Source organism: Astatotilapia calliptera, chromosome 5 (genome assembly GCF_964374335.1).
Source record: "Astatotilapia calliptera chromosome 5, fAstCal68.1, whole genome shotgun sequence".
In the NCBI taxonomy this organism is placed as follows: domain Eukaryota; kingdom Metazoa; phylum Chordata; class Actinopteri; order Cichliformes; family Cichlidae; genus Astatotilapia; species Astatotilapia calliptera.
In genome coordinates, this window is record NC_137426.1 from 5,649,980 (window position 1) to 5,672,483 (window position 22,504).

Sequence of the window (22,504 nt, forward strand, 5' to 3'; positions counted from 1 at the left end):
CAGGCAGTTGAAGTGACCAACTTGACATGTTTGCCTAATGATAGATCGTGAGGGTTATTGCCCCAAGTTGACCTTACACAGCATATTTAGAATTATTTTAATTTTTGTTATTGAAGATGTTAAATTGCCTATGCTGTGTGATTTTAAGTATGATTGCTGACCGCTGATGATCCTATTTACATTTTGATGATGCAGTGGTTACCCCAGAGATGTAGTGCTGAGATATTCAGCCTTAGCGACAATAGTTGAACTGCACAGGCATTGTATACACTGCAGTCCCTCTGAGGTTATAAATCCTGCCTCTGTTTTAGGAGGCCTCAGACGTTTAAATCTGCCCTGCTAGATGTATGTGAGGGTCAATATAGCCCACTGAAATGGCATCTTTTTGATTACACAAAGAAAAAGAATATGTTTTGTTTGCAAATGGGCAGGAGACCCTTTATGTACACATTTTTTCTTCCATACACAGGCAAAACCAAATTTTAATCTTTCTTTTTTTTAATCTGAATTTACTCAGGAGCTCCTCTCACCGAGGCATTCTGGATTATTGAAAAATGCTGGATTTCCCCATGCTAACAAAAGTGAATGACCCTATGAAACTGTTGCAAATGGTATTCACCAAATGTGTTCTTGGAAAAACTGACTATTGGAAGAGTGTGGGAGAGCATCTTAGAAGTAGTATTACTGTGTTGATACAACTTCAGCCAACATACGGTAATCAGTAACAATGCAGCAAGTGGGCAGTAATGCTGAAGACAGGAGAGAAAACACTTTTTGTTCAAGGGTTTGGAGTGATATTGGTGTGTGTGTATGCATTGTGTCTGTGTTAGACGGGGTCAGATCCGAGTCAGCTGGTGCCAAAAACTGGACGGCATGAAGCTTTCCATCTTGTCTGCGAAGAAACCCAGGGGTGCAAAGAGTGTGCTGAAGAACTGAAAGTAAGAAAAGGCAGAATTGACTTCCGGTCAACGGTTTGTGAAATTTCTTCCATTTCAAATTAATATTACTACTTCATAACATATCTTTTTGAATTCCATTTAACATTGGACTTCAAAACTTTAAAAAAAAATGTATTATGTGTTTTTTTATATATACTTTGAGTTACATTCATTTAGAAAAGATTACAAAGTACTGCTGTTACACACAGTGAGAAAAGTACACAGATTTAAATAAAGTAAATAGAAACTACTGTCCTCTAGCTCACCCCTTTTAAAATGGCAACCTAACATAAAAAGAAAAGAAAAGAAAATTATATAAGAATTCTCCACAAGCCTGACTTTTATATGCTGGGATGTACAGTTGACTGCTTAGCTTTTTTTTCTCCCTATAAATCAAGCTGAAGTCATTCAGCGCTGCAAATGCAAAGCACAGCTTACAGTTTGGTGCAGTCAGAGTCAAAGGCGGAACATATTTGTACATTTCCTCAAGAAAGCAGCATCATCCAAGATTGATCATTTTACAAACTGCATTCGTGGAAAGATCACAGATGCATCACTACATTTAAGCAGTTTCTCTATAAACTTTATATTATCCATGATTTATGAGAGACACTTTCGGACAGCAGTATCAACAACAGTCACTCTTACAGCTTCACCATCTTCAAGTGAAAAAATGAAAAAAGTAAATAAACTACAGTATTTATTGCCGCTGGGAAAAGCTGCAGACTTACCCATAAAAAGTAAATAAAAGATTCTTAATAACCTTTGATAGTATGATTTGAGCAATAACAACAAAAGGCAAACGATAATAAAAAGCTACAATCAGAATTTATTATAATATAGAGATAAGACTGCAGAAATAATAACCTCTTTTAAGTATATTTTTTGGTGGCAGCTTTGAACCTTTATTGTTATAGGACAGTAGTGAGAAGACAGAAAGCTGAGGAGAGAGAACAGAGGGAAGGTATGCATTAAATGGCTCAGGGTGGATTCGAACCAGGGCTACTAAATGTACACTGACCACGTCCATCTCTTTATGACCACAGGTTATCCATCTTCCGATGGCTGCTTCCAGCAGCTTAATGCGCTATTTCACAAACCTCAAATCATGTCAAACTTTAATATCACAATGAGGTCTCAGTACTAAAATAGCCTCCACAGTCACCGGATCTCAGTCCAGTAGAGCACCTTTGGGATGTAGCTGAGAATCAGATCACGAATGTGCAGCCAACAAATCTGCAAAAACTGTGAGATCTTATCATCTCATCACGGACCACAATCTCTGAGGAATGTTTCAGGCACCTTGTTGAATCTATGCCACAAAGAATTACGTTATGATGCAATTTAAATGCTAGCTAATAATAATAGTTAGATGTCCTCTGAAATATTACAATATGAGGTCGTGCTAAAAGTGTGTTTGATACACTTAAAATCCAATTAGTAAAAGTGGGCGATCCACAGGTAAGAAAAACACGCGGACTGTCACGACCACCAAAATCCGCCGCGTTTTCCTGCTTTTAAGAGCAGCAGATTCATAGAAATCTGTTTTTCCTCAGAAGGCAGTGAGTACCTCTGTGTTCCTCCCTCATTGGTTTTCATGCACTCTATCTGAACATCTGAACATTACACAAACCAGACTAGCCGGACTGGCTGTAAAAGTCCAATCTGCACCCAATCTTTCCCATAACAAAAGGAACAGAACTAGATGTTCTCAGAGACTCGCTTCAAGACTAAAAGGCCCTAATAAACAGGCTGACCATAAACAAAAGATTAGCCAAAGTAAGAAGTTTGCCAAACTGGCTAAAACACATAACACAACACTTCTATAATACACAAACACAAAATGAAGCAGTGCAAGCATCCATACGTTCTAACCTTTAAGGCTGCATGTTTGCTGTGGCTTTAAACTTGTATTTTTCAGCTCTTCCCACTGATAGCTAAAGTTAGACTATAACTTGTTATCATAAACACTGACTTTACAAGCCTTCGACTCCCATGAGCCTCCAGTGTTGCTGACAGTGATAGAAGGCAGCAATTACCAAAGGAACTTAGAGGTTCGGGTTACCAATAACACCCATTAAAAAATGAGACCCAATGGTCAAAGCTAAAACTGGTCAGCCAATAACCCTGAAATCTGAGTCAAACTCATGATAACATTAAAAATTTCAGTGATAAGAAATCTATAAATTCAAACCAAACGTGTTTGAGATGAAACTGGGAAGTCAAGCAATACCACTTACTGCTTTGGCAAAGACACCCATTAGTTCAGGAAACTGATGTGTGAGCATGGCCAGCATGGCAGTGAAAGAGCAAAGGCCTGCTGTGAAGAGGATGAAGAAGGGAAGCTCTTTCTTTGGGTACACAGACACCTCGTGGAAAGCTGGAGAAAATCGAGACAAAAAGAGAAACAGTATCACAAGCAGGGCAGATGAACTTTTGTTTTAAAGAGACGAGGTTTTGAGTAGATTTAATGTACTTACAGGGCAGTAGTTCCCTATCTGCTGTTTCTGTGCATCCTGGGTACGGGTAAAAAAGGTGACCCTTCTCCAGTGGGTAGGGAATTATTCGGAAAGCTGCAGAATACAGTCGAAGGGGAAAAGCGGGACATTAAATCTGGATGAGTAACACACCACAAACTATGCTTAAGTGCAGCTATTTAAAACACAAATACGGAGCAATTTTCGGTAAACCATTTAAGTTGGATACAAGATACTGACATCCAGATAAAATATAACAATAATATTCTTCTTGTGATGATCTCATCCACTTATAGCAATGCGTATTTGTGGGTGTACTGTGAATACATGACTTATGACACAATGATAAAAAAAAAAAAAAAAAGACAGGGCAGCTGACTAGTAAAGCTTTACACCTGCAAGGCTGTAGGTTCAAAACCAAAAAGAGAAGTAGCTTTTCTAGTATAGTGTTTTCAAAGTACAGGCTACGTTGGGTGACAGCTTACTAACATGAAAGAAAGCAAATGAGAACCTAAAACATTTATATCTGAAAAAATAACCATAAAAAGAAAGGTACATACTGCCCTCCCAGGTGCAGTGTAGTAGGTTTAAGGCTCCTTCTGCCCTCTTCCAGTGCTGCAGATGGAAGAAAGCGTATGCTACTGCCTCACTGTCACCCCTCTTCAAGATGTGCTCTGGAGGCAGGATCAAGCTCTTCATCTCTAATAAGTACTACAAATAGGAAGTGGAAAAAATACAGGACTTCTGTTCAGTATCTGGTCTTTTTGGTACCTTTATATCTTCATTTCTCATCCTTCACTCAGCTGTACTGTTTAGTTTAAATTTATTGTCATAATGTGATCAGTTGCACAAACAACATGAACTCAAACGAGCACATTGCACATTATGTTTAGTCAGTGATTCAGATTTCCACCTTTTTTTTACATTAGGATTTACTCAGCCATAACGAATGAAAACGCGTTTTTCAAATAGCTTTAAATGCCAAAAAATTGCATAGATTTCTGATCCACAATGTAAGACTGACACTTTTTTTCTTCTATGGGAACTAACTGTACATAGTCACGCTCATAAAAGACCATTCTGAGCAAAAAAAAGATCCTGAATTTGTTCAGTTACCGACTTCTTTTAGTATATTTTTGAATAAGAGCAAGAATAATAAAGCAGTTAAAACAATTTCTATTCTGATAGATGGTAAGATAATGACCTGAAATTGAATGACAATTTGACAAATCAGCAGACAACTGTTTACTGAATCACAGTCTGGGTGTTGTCTGAGGAAGGCACTGTGGACATTGGACAACATTTTGGGACTTTCGATGCAGCCGGCACACATGTCTATGACAGCAGACACAGCAGATTTATGACGCACCTTAGATGTAAGCTGATGGTTCTGAGATTGCATTTGGACAAATGGACTATTAACAACATGCAACCAAAGTCTGCTCAAAAGTACAACTACTGGAAACAGAAACCAGGAAAATTAAAGTAAATAAAATCTTATCCAGTGCCCACAAACACTGATGACTGTTTGGGTTTTAAAAAAAAAGATTCCTTGTGGTCCCAAATAACTTCATGCAGCTTCAATGTTGTCATTCATATTTTCTCGTCATTTCTCAATGAGTACTTTTTGCTCTATTGTGCAAATCCCCCAGGCTAACTCCCTGTGGAATGTAATCATATTCTGTACATGTGAGGTATTTATCTAGAACCTTATTTTGCAGTTGTTCAAGGTGGAAGGGAAAAGTTTTCCAAAGGTCTCACTCTCTCTATATACGCGAGTCAGTGTATGTGTGTTATTGTTACAGTACAGTAACATCATTCCATGAATGTGTAACATGCCCAACTTGCTTCTATTCTCTTGGCCTACTGCATAAGTTTGTCCCAGTGAGTCAGTTGGTTCACTGAGCTGACAAATCCCAGAGTTACAACCTATAGAACTTCCTCTCTCTCACTCTGAAATAGAAGAAATCTAGCTTTTAGAGTACATACATCAATATATTGTGCAGAGCTTTTTCTGGGGGGGCGGGGGGCAATAAATGTTTTTAAAGGTCTATATCCGTCAGCATAGAAGTCCTTAATGTATACCTATTGACGCCGATGAATGTGACAATCTATGCATTTCATGTCTGTGGTGCCCAGTGTGGCAGGGGTCTGTTTTAAACAAAATCCAAGTGCAGTGCTGGGGCCCCCTGGGCTGGATTCCCGAGCGGCCAGCTTTGCAGTGCTTTGGATCTCACACTGACACTTTGGGAAGGTTACCCCACAGCTAATCCTGTCTAATCCCTTCCATGGTCACAGGTTCAGTCATCCATCCATCCATCTAGCCAGTCAGACCATGCAGCTTCACCATCCCTGACCCTGTCCCCTACCCCCATCCCCATAATCACTTACTACCAAGGCTCATCATTGTCTTTCTCCAATTTGTCTTTACATATGTTCAAGGCCCTATAACTGCTACCTGTGTCACCCATTTTTCCTACTGCCTGTAGCTGCACATCATTTTCTCTCTTTCTCAGTTGACATGTAGATTCTTACATTTTTCATCACATGTTATTTTTAGACACCTATACATAGCTGTACAAAAAAACTTGCAAATTTACACCTATGTTACCTCTGTCCTTCTCATCTCTCATACCTCTCAGCTTCACGGATAAAGGCTCAATTAAGCAGGTTACCATCATAAAGCAACACTTAAGTAATCATCTGTATTTCACAGGATTTTAGTGGACTGTACTGTCTTGCAGTTTTTCTCCGTCCATCCTGACATTTTCTCTAACAGCAATCGGCAGCCAAGAGACAACCAGAAGGTGCTTGTTTGCCCTTCTCACTTATCCTGTCTGACTTACTTACATCAGCTCTACTCGGTTCAGCCAAGGCACTTGACTGTCTTCATCTTCTTCCTTCCTTTATTCTCAGCACAAACATTTCACCATGCTCTATTCCCTCTCAGAGGAGAGGGAGCTAGCCAGCTCGACCACCACAGACAAAACCTATCACTGGTTTATTGTGGTGGATTATAAAACCTCCCTAACTGCTATAATAATTCACATTAATTTTATGCAACACAACAAAGGATAGCATAAAATAGAAGAAAGAACTTAGTGAGTATGGAAGCAAGCTTTAATTCAGACCATTTATCAGCAAGAAAGCCAAGTCGTTCATTCAGTAAAACAGGTTGTTTTTTCGATTATTATTATTTCCTGTATTTCAATATATTTGAACTTAAAACATCAGCTGATTTTATAAAAAAAATCAGACACTAAGAACCCTATAAAATATACAGGGATATTATACTTAAAATGTATTAATTGAGGACAGGCATTCAATTTTCTTTAGGTGTAGGTGGCATCAATAATCCTAAAGGTGAACTTTTAAGGAAAAGCAGCTCATGCAGCAATACAATGACATAAGCATAGATGTTCTTCTACAAAAGAACAGTAAAGAAGAACAAAGGTGGGGTTTTAGAAGAGTTAAGTCAAAATCCTGACTAATAATCGTGATGGAAGGATCTAAAGCAAGCAGTTCATGTAAGAAACACCACCAACATCCCACAGTACCTCGTAATGTTGCTATAGTAAAGATTCACAAACTTTTAACGATCCTGTTCCTTGTAAATATTTCTGTCTAATTTTTTAACTGGGTTAACCGCAAGTATTTTTAGGTATTCCGAGAAAATGTGATGATATTTTGGTCGATATTCATTCAGAAATTAGGACAATTCTAAAGGATTCACAAACTTTCAAGCACCACTGTATCTATACATATTTTTTAGTAAAACCTGAATATTTTTGCATGCATTTTTATCTCTGTTGTTAATAATGAGTGGACAGTACATGGCACACATATGTCTGGGTGTTTCTATGTTTTAAGACTAACCATTTAGAGTGGCTGGCTGCTCAGCTGTCCTTCCTTGCATGCCATGGCATTAGAACTGGTGACACCTCAGTCACACCCCCACCTCCCTGTTCTGCAGCCTTCCTCTGCACTCCCTGTCGCCTCTTTGATGAAGGGATTGAATTTCATGTGTTCTCCTTTCATCCCTGGGCAGTCATAAGCTCAGAGCATAACTCATAAGCTTCCTTTTGATTCTAATCTGCGGCACTTTGCCGCACACAATGAAGCACAGAGGCAACATTGCCATCAACCCTGTAGTTGTTTATAATTTTTGTTTTTTAAAAAATGTAAAATATATAATTTTAACAAACATTGACACTAGCTACTTCATCTTGTGCCACAGGTAAGGGAACTTATATTTGTCCCCAAGTGGGCGAAACTTAAGCCACAGTCCAATTCCTGTAACTACCCCATTTTTGTCATCTGGATGAAACCTCGTCCATCTTAATTCAGAACAAACTCAAATGCTCCTATTCCGTCTCAATTTACAAACCAAACAGCCAATTTCAGTGATACACTAAGAAAAAAACTCTGGTTTTCTGAGCCTTGACAGGCAATCTAGAGGAGAGAATGTCATTGAGAATTGGGTGAGATAAAAAACTGCCATTTAAAGTGGGGTAAACTAGCAAAGTAAATAGGCCTGGGTCGCTTTGAGCGCTTCAGATTGAATGCATGTTAGCAAAAATGGTAGTAAAAATAAATGTAAAGCAGATTTAGCAAGCAGGGACATTTGATCAGTTATCCAAGCATCTGGGAAACTGTCAGTTTCTTAACCACTGGCTGCTAGAGAGGATAACTGGAATGGACAGGCAGATGTAGAAATGAGTGGAGGATAAATAGAAGAGGACAAGAAGATGAGGAGGAGAAGAAAATAGAAGGGAGCAAAAGAGAAGAGGAGGAAATTAGATGGATGAAGAGCTGGTGAGGAGAAGGGGCTGAGCGAGAGCACTGAACCAGCTGTGCAAATGAAGTGTGTGTGTGTGTCTGTATATGTAGATTTTTGTGTGTGCATAGCCTTTTAAGCAGTCTGAATGAACTCATGTGATGTAGCCTGGTATTATATTCATATATAATCTGCTTGGCATGCTTGATAACACACTCGCCACTTAATGCTTGGCCCAACAATGCTCCTTCAGTATTCCAAATCTGTGTGTGTACACCACAGGCTACTGCACTGTTTTTATTGTTTGACTGTACGGATGGTAACGACAGTCTGACTAAAGTCAGTTTGGACAGAAATGAAAGCATGATCATAACGTTTGGCACATCTTCTCATTATACAGAGAATAAATTCTGCGGGCTTTGACTTCTTCGAGGAGTGCCAGTAGTTCAATGTTTATTATATTTGTTTTTGAGAAGTAGCTTGAAAATCCAAAGGACTGCAATGGTGGTGATCTCATCTATCAACCTAGGATGATGATCTTTTGGCTGCAGTGAGAAATACTAAAGTATGCTATATCAAGACCTACACAAATATATTTTAAGTCCTCAAAGCACAAGTTGTTATACTATACTTACTTAATTCTTCACCTACTGCCATTAATTGTTTTCCAGTGCTCTGGAAAAAAGAATTTATGGCTAGCACCCTTAATCAATTGTAGCCTCACAAAGTCACAAGCATGACTGTAAACTATGAATTAGTTTGGTTTGTTGCTACTACTTGAGGTTTAACACATCACTCAGCTGCTGGAGGCTTATGATGTATCCTGTGCTCACCTCAGGTGTTGCTGTTAGATTTTTTTTTCTTATGTAGGAAGAAATTGGTTACTTATTCTTTTGCTCAATGATTTCTCTAAACTTTGGATCACAACAGCCAAAGCCCCTCTACTCTGCTTGCACCGGTTGAATGCAATACTATCTGTTCTGGAGTCTTTACAGTAACAAAAACATACTCCCCTTCTCTTATCAAGCCAACTATAATGCATCTTCTGTGGTCTCATGCTTTAGTTTATTGCTTCTTTTTTTAGTGCGTTTAATGTTGTCTGAAGTTTATCTGAAATGTGTAGATGCTTTGGTAGGACTAAAACATTAGATGTAATGTGGAAAGATCATTAAAAAAACATTAAATCTGTACTGAAACCAATTACTATAAAAAAAGAGAAATGACTCTGATAACCATAAAACCACTTTCAGTTCAAATGGGCAGATGTTGATTGTTTTGAGACTTTGTCTTTGAAACAGTTCAGAAATTTTCATCAGCTGATGGAAACACGATGGTGTGATCTGGCCTGTATAGTTCTTGTATTAGAAACTTTGCCAAAGCAACAGTAGTCCTACAGCTGAGGAAACTAAACTCAGATGTTCTTTTTTTTTTAAGCCTCATGCACCAAATCTGCTTTTGGTGACAACAAGCCCGCCCATTTAAAGAGGCCAAAGGAGTCGCAGGTGCACTCATCTCTTAGACATGCCAGACAACACAAAGCAACACCCCCTCCGTCCCTACTGTTGCATTTCCATACCCAGTGCTCTGCTATGAGAGCACTGAGTATGCACCAGATTCCACAGTCAAATGCTGAAAGACGAGCTGTCCAATAATCCTCCATGAAAGGTGTGTTAAAATTTCATAATGTCATTTAGCCATTCACCTAAATTCAAAGAAGTCATTTTGACAAAGTTGGCAGTGTGACATTCAGACTGTCTGTTTGGCTCAAACAAGGGATGAGGGGATAAGGGAACATGAGAGGATAAGAAACAGGATGAGGGTATGTGATGAGAGGAAAGAGGACGGCTGCCTCTGGGCAGAATGGGAAGGGAGCAGTTGGAGAGATATTGAAGATGAGGGCCCTCACTTTAAAATCAAAGGCTGGATCAAAGTGCTGGCTGATGTTTCCCCCTCCATGCATGCAAACACACAGCTTCTCTTTCTCTCTCTCAGAATAGGAGTCTGTGAAATGAAATAACACCACACTACAAAGGCTGAACTGGGACAAAACTCTGCTGCATCTGGTTGTGTATCAATCTGTGCGCATATGGACGTGTGACATCTAAACCTGTGGGAACTGATGTGAAAAGAGATATGCAGCTAGAGTCCCATATTCTCCTGGTCCAGCTGTAGACAGAGCTGTGATAATATGACCAACTGATCACCAAGTTAAAAAATATTCAGTGCACTAAAACACTGGTAAAAACAATATAGACTTGATACCAAAAATAGTGTTCTGACTTAAGAAAATGAAATATGCTGATCAAATTTGTATACGTTGTATAATAACTACAACAATAATAAAGATATATAAATATTAATATAATAACAATCAAAGTGAATTGCATACTGTAGAAGAATTTTAAATGTGGATAAAATCCACGATCTAGAGATGACACTACCAGTGAGAAAATAACCTTTACTGACATCTCCTGGTGAGCCAGCAGCACAGAACGAATGGAATGAAAGCTGCTGTAGTTGCACCACCTATTACAGTCAAAATAACTCACTTGTGATTGACTGACTGTTTACTTTACTGTCTGCTTTTCCTGTTTGCCCTGAATGGGACCTTTACGAATGGCAGCCATGTGAGTATTGCGTGATTAGACCAGATAGAGGCAGTAATATTTAAAGTAACGTCAAGCTAAATTTCTGCCTTTTGTTTGTATGCCTCCCCTTACAGGTAAAGTTGCAGTTTACGTCCATGTCTGTGCAGACTCATGTAAGATATGAACTCAAGACTCTGAAATAATTTAATATCTGGGCAACAAACACTAGTATCACAAACTGAGTATCCATTCAATTGTGAAATCTGGTCAGAATTTCCTCTTTAGTTCATTAGCTGAAAAAGCTGTTTTTTCAGAATATTAAGGTGTCACAGTGAAGCTGTCCTTTGACCTTTTGCCTCTAAAATGCCAGTTTTTCATCATTTTCATCTACATAAGGCAATGGTGAAATTTTGCAATAGAAAGTGACCAAAAAACATTTTTTGTGAGGTTAGAGTGACTTTTGACTTTCATCACCTCTTACTTAATACTCATACTTCCAATTCCAAACGATGTTGTGTCCAGTAAAACGTGATGGATAAACAGAACTATCCATCCAATAAAAAAAGAAGAAAAAAAAAACAATCCACCAAACCACTTGTGGCACACGGATGAAGGGCGTGAACTGACAGTGTTACAATGACACAAGACCGTTTGTTCAAAAACAAACGTTTTCTCAGTGTAAAGACGCTTATTATTATTTTAACAGTACATCTCAGTTTTTATATATGATAAGAAATGTTGCTGTAGTACAGAGAACTCCATCAGCACCAAAAATGTCTAAAATTACAATATTTAACATACCCCCCTCAACCCGATCCAAAGAAATTTCCATAGTAGATAGTGAAAGAGAGTTGAGAAAAAAAAACATACAAGAAATGTTTTGTTTTCGGTGTTATTGTTTATCTAATTAGGGTGGCGATCTTTACCAGTAGAAAAGCTGTAAAACCAATGAAAATACAGTGAAAAGTGGGCACCACTTTATCTCAGGAGGTGAGCAGGCGACCACATGCCGCACGGCAGCGGCCCAGGTTTGAGTCGTACCTGCGACCCTTTGCTGAGTGTCTTCCCCCTCTCTTTCTACCCAAATTCCTGTCCTGTCTAAACTATCCAATAAAAGCCGGAAATGTAAAACAAATGCAAATAAACCCCAAAACAGTTAAAAATGCAAAATCTATGCCCTCCTTCAGATTTTCCAAAGCCGTCCAGTGGGTTGGAATGGAGTCTCTGGTGGGGCAATTCTGGCCCCGGGCTTTGTGTTTGACAGCCTGGTTTAAAGATCATCTGGTCACTAATGTATGTTTTCATTCAGGATGAAGACCTATGTTTGCTGTCAGATAAATGACTGACCTTTGGCACGTGGGGATTGAACTCAACGGCTCTGTGTATGGCCTCCACAGCATTCATCTCTGCTGTGCTTAGCCCCCGCCTGGATGCTGCCTCTGGTGAAAACCTAAGAAATCACATCTCACATTCGTGACAAAGTTAGGGCAATCACATACAACAACTGAAGCTAACAGAAAAAATAACTTACTTATCTGAGACAGCCCGTGCTTTCAGCAGCGCAGATGTATAGCATATAGTAGCGGATTTTGGCAAACTGATATCTAAAGTAGAAGCAGAAGTTGTGTTTATGTGACTGGGCATGCAACTCAAATGACTGACCTACTTTGTGCAAAATCATGGTATGTTGATATTCAAAAGTAATTAAATATTTGTTGAGTTTAGTCTTACCGTCATATTTTGCAAGGACTGCTTGCACATCAGCATATGCCTGAAGCTCTAGAAGAGCCTCAAGGAGGTTTTCGTGTATATTTAACATTCCCAACAATGGGAACTCCTTCATTAACTGTACAGAGATAAAACATATTAAGGTTCACAGTTTTAGGTACAGTAAACATGTCGACTTAGTAACATACTTTCTGTGACAAAACAATAAAGCAGTAAACATGTTTAAAGGTGATACTCACATCTCTCATCATTTTTACTGCTTCTTTAATTCGCCCCAACTTGCGTGCACACATTGCCAATCTGCGTTTAATATATACTAGTAGGTTGATATCTTTTCCTGCTGTATTGCAAAGAGAAAATATTTCACTGCAAAGCAAAATAACCATGAGTTTAAAAAACAAAACAAATTAAAACTGTATTGTATATGAATATCACGCTACATTTTGTGGTCCAATGTAGAGCACTCATGTTATCTTGGAGCTGTAATTCTTCCATCATGAGAGGGAGTGTAAAACAAATAATACACTTTGCTGTATTATATCTATCTGTGGCATATTGAGAGGTCCACACTGAAGTACTAAACTGCACAATGTGGGTAAGGGCATGCAGCACAAGCAGGATAAATATACAGTGTTGAGTTACTCTTCATCTACTGAGCTTTCTTTGTACTACTATGCCCTAGAGTACTTTATTGTAGTGCATTAAAAACCATCCTTACCAATACTTAGAGCTTTTTTAAAAAGGCGTTCGGCTTCTGTGATAGTTGTTGCTTCTTCCTCTGCTAGAAGCACATAGGCTGCAGCACATCTACACAAATGTACACAAGAAATTAATGTATTTATAAATAGCAATCCAAGCTGTTTTTTATAGTGCACAAGAAAATATTTATATTTACTCACAAATAAAAAATAAGAGATGATGTCATAACAAAGACAAAACTTGAGAATGGTAGCACCCTTAAAGACGCTAATATACTGTATATAAACATTATCATTGAAATATATTAATGCATTTAAACAAAAGTCAGCACAATAAAGACTCTTCAAAGATTATTTAATTATTACAAGTACCATACAAAGCTGTCTGAATTTACTTGTACTCTAAACTCTAAGTTCTCTAAATCTAAGATTCTAAACAGCAGCACCAACCTCAACCTCTTTTTCTCATTAATGTGATGGCAATATAACTGTAATACAGTCTCACTTTAATGAAGCCTAACACTGAGCATCTTGAGGTGCAAGGCGTCTAGAAATATGTATGGAGAGGTTCACTGTGTATGAGTAGAACTCACTGGTGGTTGATCTCTATGGCCTGATAAGCTGCTCTGATCCTGGCTTGAGGATTTCTCTCTCTCCAGGCCTTCTGCATCACTGTAAGAAGATGATCATCTAGGCTTACTGCAATATAGATGTGAGTTTATGGTACTGGTATACAAACCCGTAGTGCTTCACATCATAAAAAAAGGAATTTCTGGCATGTATTGCATGTATGCATTGATTGCATAGATTTGAGCAATTTGCCTCATCTTTGTATAACTCACCAGCATCCTCTGGCCTTAACTGCTGAGTGTCTCCTGTGAAGAAGGTCTGATGATCTTGAGCAGATAGGTTCATATCATAATATGTTAAGGGTTCCTTCCCAGTCACCCAGGTGTACCTGTGGTACACAGAGTAAAAATAATAGCTTCCATTTTATGGTTCAGTGAATCAAATGAAAAAAATAATACTTCTGCACTAAAGACAAAAAGTAGGTTTAAATCGTTACAAATCTTTAGAAAAATTCAGATATTATGAATTACTCATTTTAAAAGGTTATTTAACAGAAAAAAATAATGTTCATATACATAGCAGCAGGCACTGGTTCGTGAAAGCCGCCATGTTGCCTCCTTGTCTTGAATACAGTGGCTAACATGGACATTGCCATTGTTCCTGATAAGTTTCATATATTTAGCCAAAGATTGGCCAGTATCAAGATAGTGCAGTATATCTTATAACATTCTTTTGATCTAAAAATCACAAATAGCTCTTTCAAACTATAAATGTCCATTTAATATTTGTATATTTTTCTCCTCCTCCACCACTGCTCCATCAATTAAGCTGACTGCAATCTGCAATCTACTGACATCAAGTGGTGAGATTTTACACACTTAACCTTTATGAAATTTAAATGTGTTTGAACCACATAATTATCTGAATAAAATCTTAAACAAACACATACCTGTTATATTCAGCTCCTCTAAAAAGATTCAAAGGATTTCGCCAGACCTTGCATTCTACAAACAGAGGTTGTTGTTACTGTTTACATAAATATGAATAATAATGCTATGATCGGCTGCATCATGTATATTTTTTTTTACCAGAAACACTGGGCCTAGGCTCTGCATCTCCATTAACTGATGAGAACAGACCAGTTGTGGAGCTGCTTTCCACTCCACCAAGCAAAGGACGCAGGTGGCTCACCGATACTTGTTCAATAAACGAAGTCCCATATTTACGAAAATACCACCATTCAAATATCTGTAATAAAAACATAAACGGTTAATATGCTTTTATTAATATGTGCCATTATACAGCCTGAACATTTGTATTGGTATTTGTCGCTGATTTTGTGCTAAATGAATCTTTAAATTGAGAGTGATGAAGAGCTAAAACACTTAAAAAGCTAAAAACAATAATAATAATAATTAAAGGGTTTATGATGATTTTTTTTGGTTCCTTCTGAACATAAGAAGGAATGAAAAATTATATATATATATTTTTTAAAACATCTGAAAAGAATTATTGCTATCTGCATCATATAGCATAATGCACTCTAAACCAAAACCTACGTTACAACTGAATGTATTAAAATGTGTTACGGTTAAAACGTAATTTATGGTGATAAAGAAATTAACTCACAAGGATGAGTCCAGAGATAAGAGAGGAGGTTCCAGTGAGAGCCACGTAAAATTTGGGTGTCAGTGTGTTTAAAAACACTGAAGCTGAAAGAAGAAAATAAAGGAGACACTTACGCCCAACAGTAGTTTTAATAAAAACCTTGAAAATATTCAACTTCGATGGTCTTTACCAGGTGACATTTAGCTCACAGTAGCAAACTTGGTAACACAAATCATCAACTACTTAATTTCGACTGCATTCAGTGTGATCTACGGTAGGAGAAAATGCAAAATGTGTCTGCCAATTAATATCTAAATAGAAGCTTTACTTTTAACCAGACAGTCGCCACTGTTCGTGTCTCGATAACTCAGACAGCGAGCTGTCAAACCACAGCTTTCGCTAAAGCTATACACCCGTTGGCTAACAATAGCTAGCTAGCATCTGCCTTAATTCACCTGAGGTAAGAGTTTCCTGAAGTTTCAGCGGACTCCACAGGACGTATATCATTATCAGCACCATCCCGAACCAAAGGAAGCACACATAAGTCCATGACCAAGAGAGCCAAGACTTCAGTTTCTCTGTGAATCCGGGAGACTGGGGATTACTGCCAGTGCTGTCCTCCATGTTTCTCCGGATGTCTGTAAACAGAGGAGTCACGTGACTACGGAGCACCAAGACTTCTACTTCGAAATCGTTGCAAGAAAAATGTTTCCCGAGGCTACAGAAAAACGTATATGTATTTTTTTCCACACATATACACGCTATTTACTCCTCATCTAAACCAAAGAAACTATTATCACTATTAGAACGTATACTTTGCATACAAACGTCTTGCGACTGAATTTATTAATACTTACTATAAACAGCTTTATATTTTAAATACCAAAATACTGAAACTATTAATAAGCACTTCAAGAGCGCAAAACTCACCTCAGCTCACTCTGGCCAGTATTTAACTGTTAGAGAAAAGTGTTGTATTTTGTATATATTCATTAAAAAAAAATTTTTGTTCTTTTTAAACGTACTCGAAGAAGTCTATAGTGCAGTAAAAATCAGATAAGGGTAGCATGACATATGTGTACTTTGATTACACAAACATTATGTAGGAGCAGGTGGTATTGATTTGTAAATAACTGGATACAAATATTTTCAGCTTTTGAAAAAAAATTTTTTTTATCTTGTCTTGTCTGGCAGCGTTAGCAAACAGAATTATGATCTGAATGCACTCGCAATTCTCATAATCGTAATTCTGATTGCAAAAGCTACTACAGTATATTTTTAACTAACTATGCACAGAAAGCAATGTGATTAGTAATGCAATATTTAGAATCTCCAAATATCATTACCTATGTGGTCAATACAGTCAATAGCAGTAAGAAACATAGTTTTATCACTTTCAGATCAATCAATTAATCTTGAAGGGAAGGTCAGAGGTCAAACGTTAATACAGCTTATGAGTTCTGTATGTGGGCAATGCACACCACACTTCCAAAAAAATCATAGTTATAAGGCTTTATAGTTACAGAGAGAATGACACACACACAAACTAAGCCAGCTTCCTTACCGGAGGTAAAACTATGGTTAAACAAAAAGGATACATTACATAACTACTAGAGCTTTAGCTAACAAACATTTACATAAGTATTTGTTTATTTTACTCAGATTGTAAAAGCAGTGGGCTATGAGCAATGGGTAATGATGATTTCTTTTGCTAACTAATAATGAGGCCATTAAATATTATTTTATGGAAATATGCTTAGCAGTTATTTTGTTAATAAAACTCCTGTAGACCTTAATAAACCACTTTCTTGGTAGATACGGTGCTTAAGCTGTTATGAATATTTGCTGACGATAATTATCTTGGCCATTAAATGTAGCAAAACTGCAGGCAATCATTTCCCAGTTAATTTCCCTGCCCATACTGTCTGTTCCTATTCGTGGTCAGCAAGTGGGGCTATTACACCACCAACCCATTGACTTTTGTTTCCATCATTGTACTGCAGGTGGAGACAATGTTCCGTTTTGCTGGGCTCCTTTCAGTCTCTGGTTTCACTACAATGTTTTAGAAATTCATGTCGTCCTGCATGAAGGTGTTCTCTTTCAACTCTTTCACCTAATAGATTCTGTAAATTAGTTTCCAACCATTTTTGCGCTCCTTATTTCTGGTGAAGAGTTGGATTCAAATGCTGACAGTCACTGTCAGTTAGTATCCTATTCATTTACATAACCAAAATGCATACGGACAAAAATGCATAACTCAAAGAGATTATTGACACAAGAAAGAAATATATTTTTGGATACATACTTTCAGCACCACTTCCCACCTTGTGTGATTGATTCACATCTCCTAACCGGGCGGGAATAAATGCGATTTGTTGGAGTTCATTCTAGTTGGAGGTTACAGGTACTGAATGGCAGAGAACCAGATTTGGTCCTACTCACACATGCCCTTGGGTGTTTTTCTGCCTGATGCTGATGGACAAGAACACGCAGGGTTAAAGGCCTGTCATATAAATCAGGTACAATCACTTTAGAGGTGAAAACATGCATGATGCTGCTGACAGGGAGAAATAGAGGGGGAAATGAAAAAGAGACTAAGAGGAAGGAAAGAGGAGCAAGACAGGCTTGCAGAAGTTATCTGGAGTGTATAGTATGACCTACATGTCTGAATGTATTTTCAGATGAAATGATATTTCCAAATGACCTCGTCTCAGTGAGTCATTCGCTGATTAGACATGCATGTAGCCTCCAAGACAGCATAAAACAGTGCAGTTACACTGATGCACTTTTAATAGATATCAACAGGAGAATATGTATAATGTCATGTCTTACATGTAGTTGCGTTATCAGAACAAGGATCATTTCAGAATTGTCACAAAAATGCACAAAGTAATTAATTTGAAATGCTCAAATAAAATATTGATTTTAGGGAAAAACAACTTGTATAGTAAACTCGAAATATAAAACACAAACACTGACTCAAAAATTGCGATCCAGTTTTTGTGTCCTTACTACCTTGGTACTGAGGTAGCATAACCTGTGCACAGTTCAGTGTCCAGCCACGCAGAAGCAATATCTCTCATCATTCTGCAGTCACCTGTATACTTAAGGTTCATTTACAATTTCACATCTGGTATCCATCCAGCCATTCTGGACTTCGTGTTCTGTTTATGTACTTTCTTTCTTTTCTCTGCCCAAAGCTTTTAAGAGTCTTCTAATCATACATAATTAATTGAGGTTTTCACTTAAATGCACTGCATTTCTCACTCTCATTATTAGTTAAGAGGCTGCTCTTTAGGACTTAAAAATACCTGGCATTCTCTCGATCAGATTGTTCATGAAGCTTGCTGTTAAAACAAATGAAGACATATCGGGTATATGAGTGATAGAGTGAGTAAAAAAAAAAGCCTTTGCATACTGTCATGCGCTGTAAATGTACAAGCTCTTTGACTGATCGTCTGTCAAGTCTGCATTTGGTGGTCCCTCCTGATGGAAACTTCAAACTTTGTGAAACTGGTTCTTGTCTCCCACTCTGCTTTCTCTCTGTGAGTTTACATTACTTGTCTCCATTAAGGGACTCTCCCTCCCTCACTCATTTCTCTCAAAACACTTCATTTTCTGAAAATGTCTGTTCTTTTTTTTGCATCAGGAGACCATGCAGTTTGACCACATCTGAAGGCAATGGTGCCGCAGAAAAATGACTTCCTCCATGACAGGCTTGGAGGCCACTGAGCTGCATTTCACAATGTTACTTTGTAAATATATGAGGGCAAGTGAATACCTACCAATCAAGCTGCAGCAGGGAAGATGCATGCCATGTACTGTAGGGCTTTTGAGTAGCCTGATGTGGCCTCTTTTTAGTAGAATGATCCTTTTTAATCCTTTTTTATGTTTAGTATATGTTACGGCTCGCTCTTTTTAATACAAAGGAATCCAATTAATCTGTGTTGTGAAGTTTTAATTGTTTGCTTCAAAGTCAAATAAAGCCTACAAAACATAAAGCGCAAACTGCATGGAAATGAAAACATAAAGCATGCAGTAACAGCATGAATGCAGCATGTTCTCATCCAGCGTATAGCTTACAACTCTGGCCAACTGTAAGTTCAAATGGAAGAGGCAGAAATGAATAATACATAGCGACTACATTTATGCAGTCAGGGTGTTCATTTTTAGCAAAATCAAAGGCAAGGTGCACAGATAAAACTGCAGCAATTGAGAGTAAATACTGTAAAATATCTGAAGAAACATGTGCTACATTATGAAAAACAAACAAGCAAGCAAAGTAATAGCACGGTTTTGCACCAAAGATTAAAGCTGCACAAACAGAGCCTTATTCATATTAACAAGGTTGCTTGTGTTTGTATCGTGAAAATACATGTCTGATACTGTATCATCGTAAGTTGCTAGAAAAGTGTTGACATTCTTTCTTTTGTTTCCAGTATTTTCTGTCAAAAGGAGATTTGTCAGTGTTGAGAAAGTAGATATGGGCCAGTAATGAAAGCTGCAGTCCATGATTACAATACAAACAAAGCAAAGCAGAAATACACAAATCAAAAGCAAAACATAATACATACATTTTTACCCATATTGAATTATGCTGTGTTATTGGTCACTGTGTTAATGTAAAACATTCTGATAGCAAAATTTAAAAAGAGACCTTTGTGATGAGTCTGTAGACGTTACACACAACTGTAATGTTGATGGAAAAAGAAACAGGTGAGACTTTTATGAGTCATTTTGAAACCATTTTGATAACACCATACAAATCCAGCAAGATTGCTTACCAGATTTAAATATGAATCATATCACAATAGTGGTTACACTTTGCTGAACTTAGTAATGTTTCTGTAAGCTACATACGGGTAAAAGAAATAAGCAACCATAAAAATCAGAAAAATATAGACCAATGGTGGTTAGTGTGTAGTACTCCATGCTAAATGCTAAGACGTGCAGTGCAATGTGCATTGCTAGCATGCTTGGGTGGTAGTCAGCCATGTTAGTACAGAAACGCAGCCCAGTTATGCTTGTAACGTATTGCATGTCTTTTAACCAAAACAATGGAGAATTTACATTTTTGCTGCAATAATTGCCAAATGTTAATAATTAAGGAATCGTCATATTTTGATTGCAATTTGACTTTAAGGGATACACATGAAATTTCATGGTAATCAGTCCAACGGTCTTGTTACTCTGTAATGATACTCAAAACCACAAATGTCATTGTGGCATAAGACGAAAAGTCAGAGCAAAAGGCATTAAAAGTCATCGCCTGCAAGACCAAGCATGCGTATAAATGTCAAAGCAAACCACTGAATAGTTGTGAAGATATTTTAGTCAAGACCACCAGCCGTGTGATACAATAATAATGCCATGCAAAGAGGGATGCCATGTTAAAAGGGATATTTATTTGTGTTTATGTATGATTTAGTAGACATAAAAAAGTACCAAAGGATGATGGTTATATTAGGTCTCTGACTAATAAACCTTCATTACAAATCACCATTTCACTGAAAACACAACCTGGTGAGGTTTGACTGAAAGCATGTGAAAGAACAAGACAGCACTTGGGTCTCTGTGGTTTAAGTCCTCCACCATAGCCAACAGGCCTTGATTGCAGCTACATCCTTTGAGAATCATGCAACCTTTATGGGATGGTTTCAAAGATGACTCACAAACAAGCTAATTTTAGAGAGCTTTGTGCTTTAGATTGACCTTGCAGTATATAATTATAAAACATGAAACAAAGTGACACAGATAGAGAAAGAGGCACTCTCAGCTGGTGCACACAATACTTGCATGTTCAGTCTCCGTGGTAAAAGAAAGGAAGAGAAAATCAGCCCTTGAATATAGAAATGTGGTTTTAATATTCAGATTTGCTTGATGTGATTTAAAAACAGCCACAGTTCTTTAGTTTTCAGGGGTTCTACACCATTTTTTGTACAAAGCTTATGCAAAATATGGAATTCTTTGATTTTGGTAGATGTGTGTGGGCAGTAGTGACAGTAAATTTAAGAGAGATGTGTACTGCCCGGTTGCACGTGGCAAGCAGAAGGGAACTGAAATGAAACAGCAATATGGAAACTGAAGTGAACACTTTGAATAATTCAAATTTACTAATGTCATTAACTAACAACCTCTGTTTAACAAGCATGACCGGTTGCTCTGGTTCTGTATATATATTTCTGAACTTTATCTTGTCTTTGTTGGGATTTTTGATCCGTTTGCCAAATTTATTAGCAGTACATCATCCCAGATCACAAGACAGCACTTTACCAAATCTGAAGACTAAACTCAGGTGCAGGACATGGAATAAAATGTGCGCTTGAACTGAGTCAAATAATTCAAATAAAGATTTAAAAGAGATGTTTTAAAGTGATGGTATTATTTTTGTTGTATTGACTCTGCTCTGTAAAATAACATTTTAAGGCTAACAGTCCAAAATGTGAAATGAACTTTGGATTCAAACTATCATTACATTGTTGTATTATACCGGGCTGACCTTTATTAAAGTGCCAATTAATGTGACATTGTCTGTGGGCTGCAATAACTCCTCTGTTCTAGAAACAAAGAAGAAGGAAGACAGGAATTATTGGATTGCTAATAATATTTTCAAATTGTATCTAGAGCTATATGAGCTTAAGTTAAGTCGCTATAGTTACATTAAAACCCAATCTTCTCTGACACTCCATTTCCAGCCCAGCGGACATGAGAAAAAAAGCATTACAATACTGGCGGAAAACAAAATACCAAATTGAACCACAGCTAGTTCCACTACTGTGTGCCTGACCTTTAGAGCAAAATGAGACAAGTTAGTGTCACGGGAAAAAAGACTGCTGATTAACACGGCTATTCCCCTGTTCCTGACGTCACTACAAATCAGCATTACCTGGCCACTGGTATTTGTGGTCGAAGCGTAAATCGGGCGTCAGGAACAACCAGATTCAGAAAGACAGCAGGAGGGAGAGTGGTTGCCTTTCATATTTGTGGGAGTCTTTTTTACTTGAAATTAAAATCTGGGGCACAGTAAAGATCACGCTCTTTAAGTTCAGTGATAAAATCTTTGTGAAGTGTGTGTGAACTTATTGTGTTTTGTTTTTTCTTCTCCTGCTTGCTGGCAATT

General features: G+C 37.7%; 1 protein-coding gene across 2 annotated transcripts; it reads right to left on the reverse strand.

Moving 5' to 3' along the window:
- Nucleotides 1–480: 480 nt before the first annotated feature.
- Nucleotides 481–16,043, reverse strand: st7l (suppression of tumorigenicity 7 like). Of its 2 annotated transcripts, none has more exons than XM_026166861.2 (15): nucleotides 15,840–16,043; nucleotides 15,406–15,488; nucleotides 14,865–15,024; nucleotides 14,726–14,780; nucleotides 14,049–14,164; nucleotides 13,800–13,905; nucleotides 13,227–13,315; nucleotides 12,748–12,848; nucleotides 12,512–12,626; nucleotides 12,312–12,384; nucleotides 12,128–12,230; nucleotides 3,976–4,126; nucleotides 3,419–3,511; nucleotides 3,179–3,318; nucleotides 481–932 (listed from the first exon to the last, which is right to left on the reverse strand). In XM_026166861.2, exons 1-15 carry the CDS (start codon nucleotides 16,006–16,008, stop codon nucleotides 837–839), a joined length of 1,650 nt encoding a protein of 549 aa, XP_026022646.1. In that variant the 5' UTR covers nucleotides 16,009–16,043; the 3' UTR covers nucleotides 481–836. The 2 variants fall into 2 exon arrangements, with proteins under 2 accessions (XP_026022646.1, XP_026022647.1); XM_026166862.2 differs by having other exon boundaries at nucleotides 13,800–13,878; nucleotides 15,840–16,042.
- Between the last annotated feature and the right edge of the window lie 6,461 nt (nucleotides 16,044–22,504).

Bases quoted from the DNA above. Each gene is read 5' to 3' on its own strand.
- st7l (XM_026166861.2), bottom strand. From the start codon at position 16,008: ATGGAGGACAGCACTGGCAGTAATCCCCAGTCTCCCGGATTCACAGAG. The intron at 15,489-15,839 runs GTGAATTAAGGC...TTCTTCTTTCAG, and splicing joins TCAGGAAACTCTTACCTCAG to CTTCAGTGTTTTTAAACACA. The intron at 3,512-3,975 runs GTATGTACCTTT...TGTATTCTGCAG, and splicing joins ACACTGCACCTGGGAGGGCA to CTTTCCGAATAATTCCCTAC.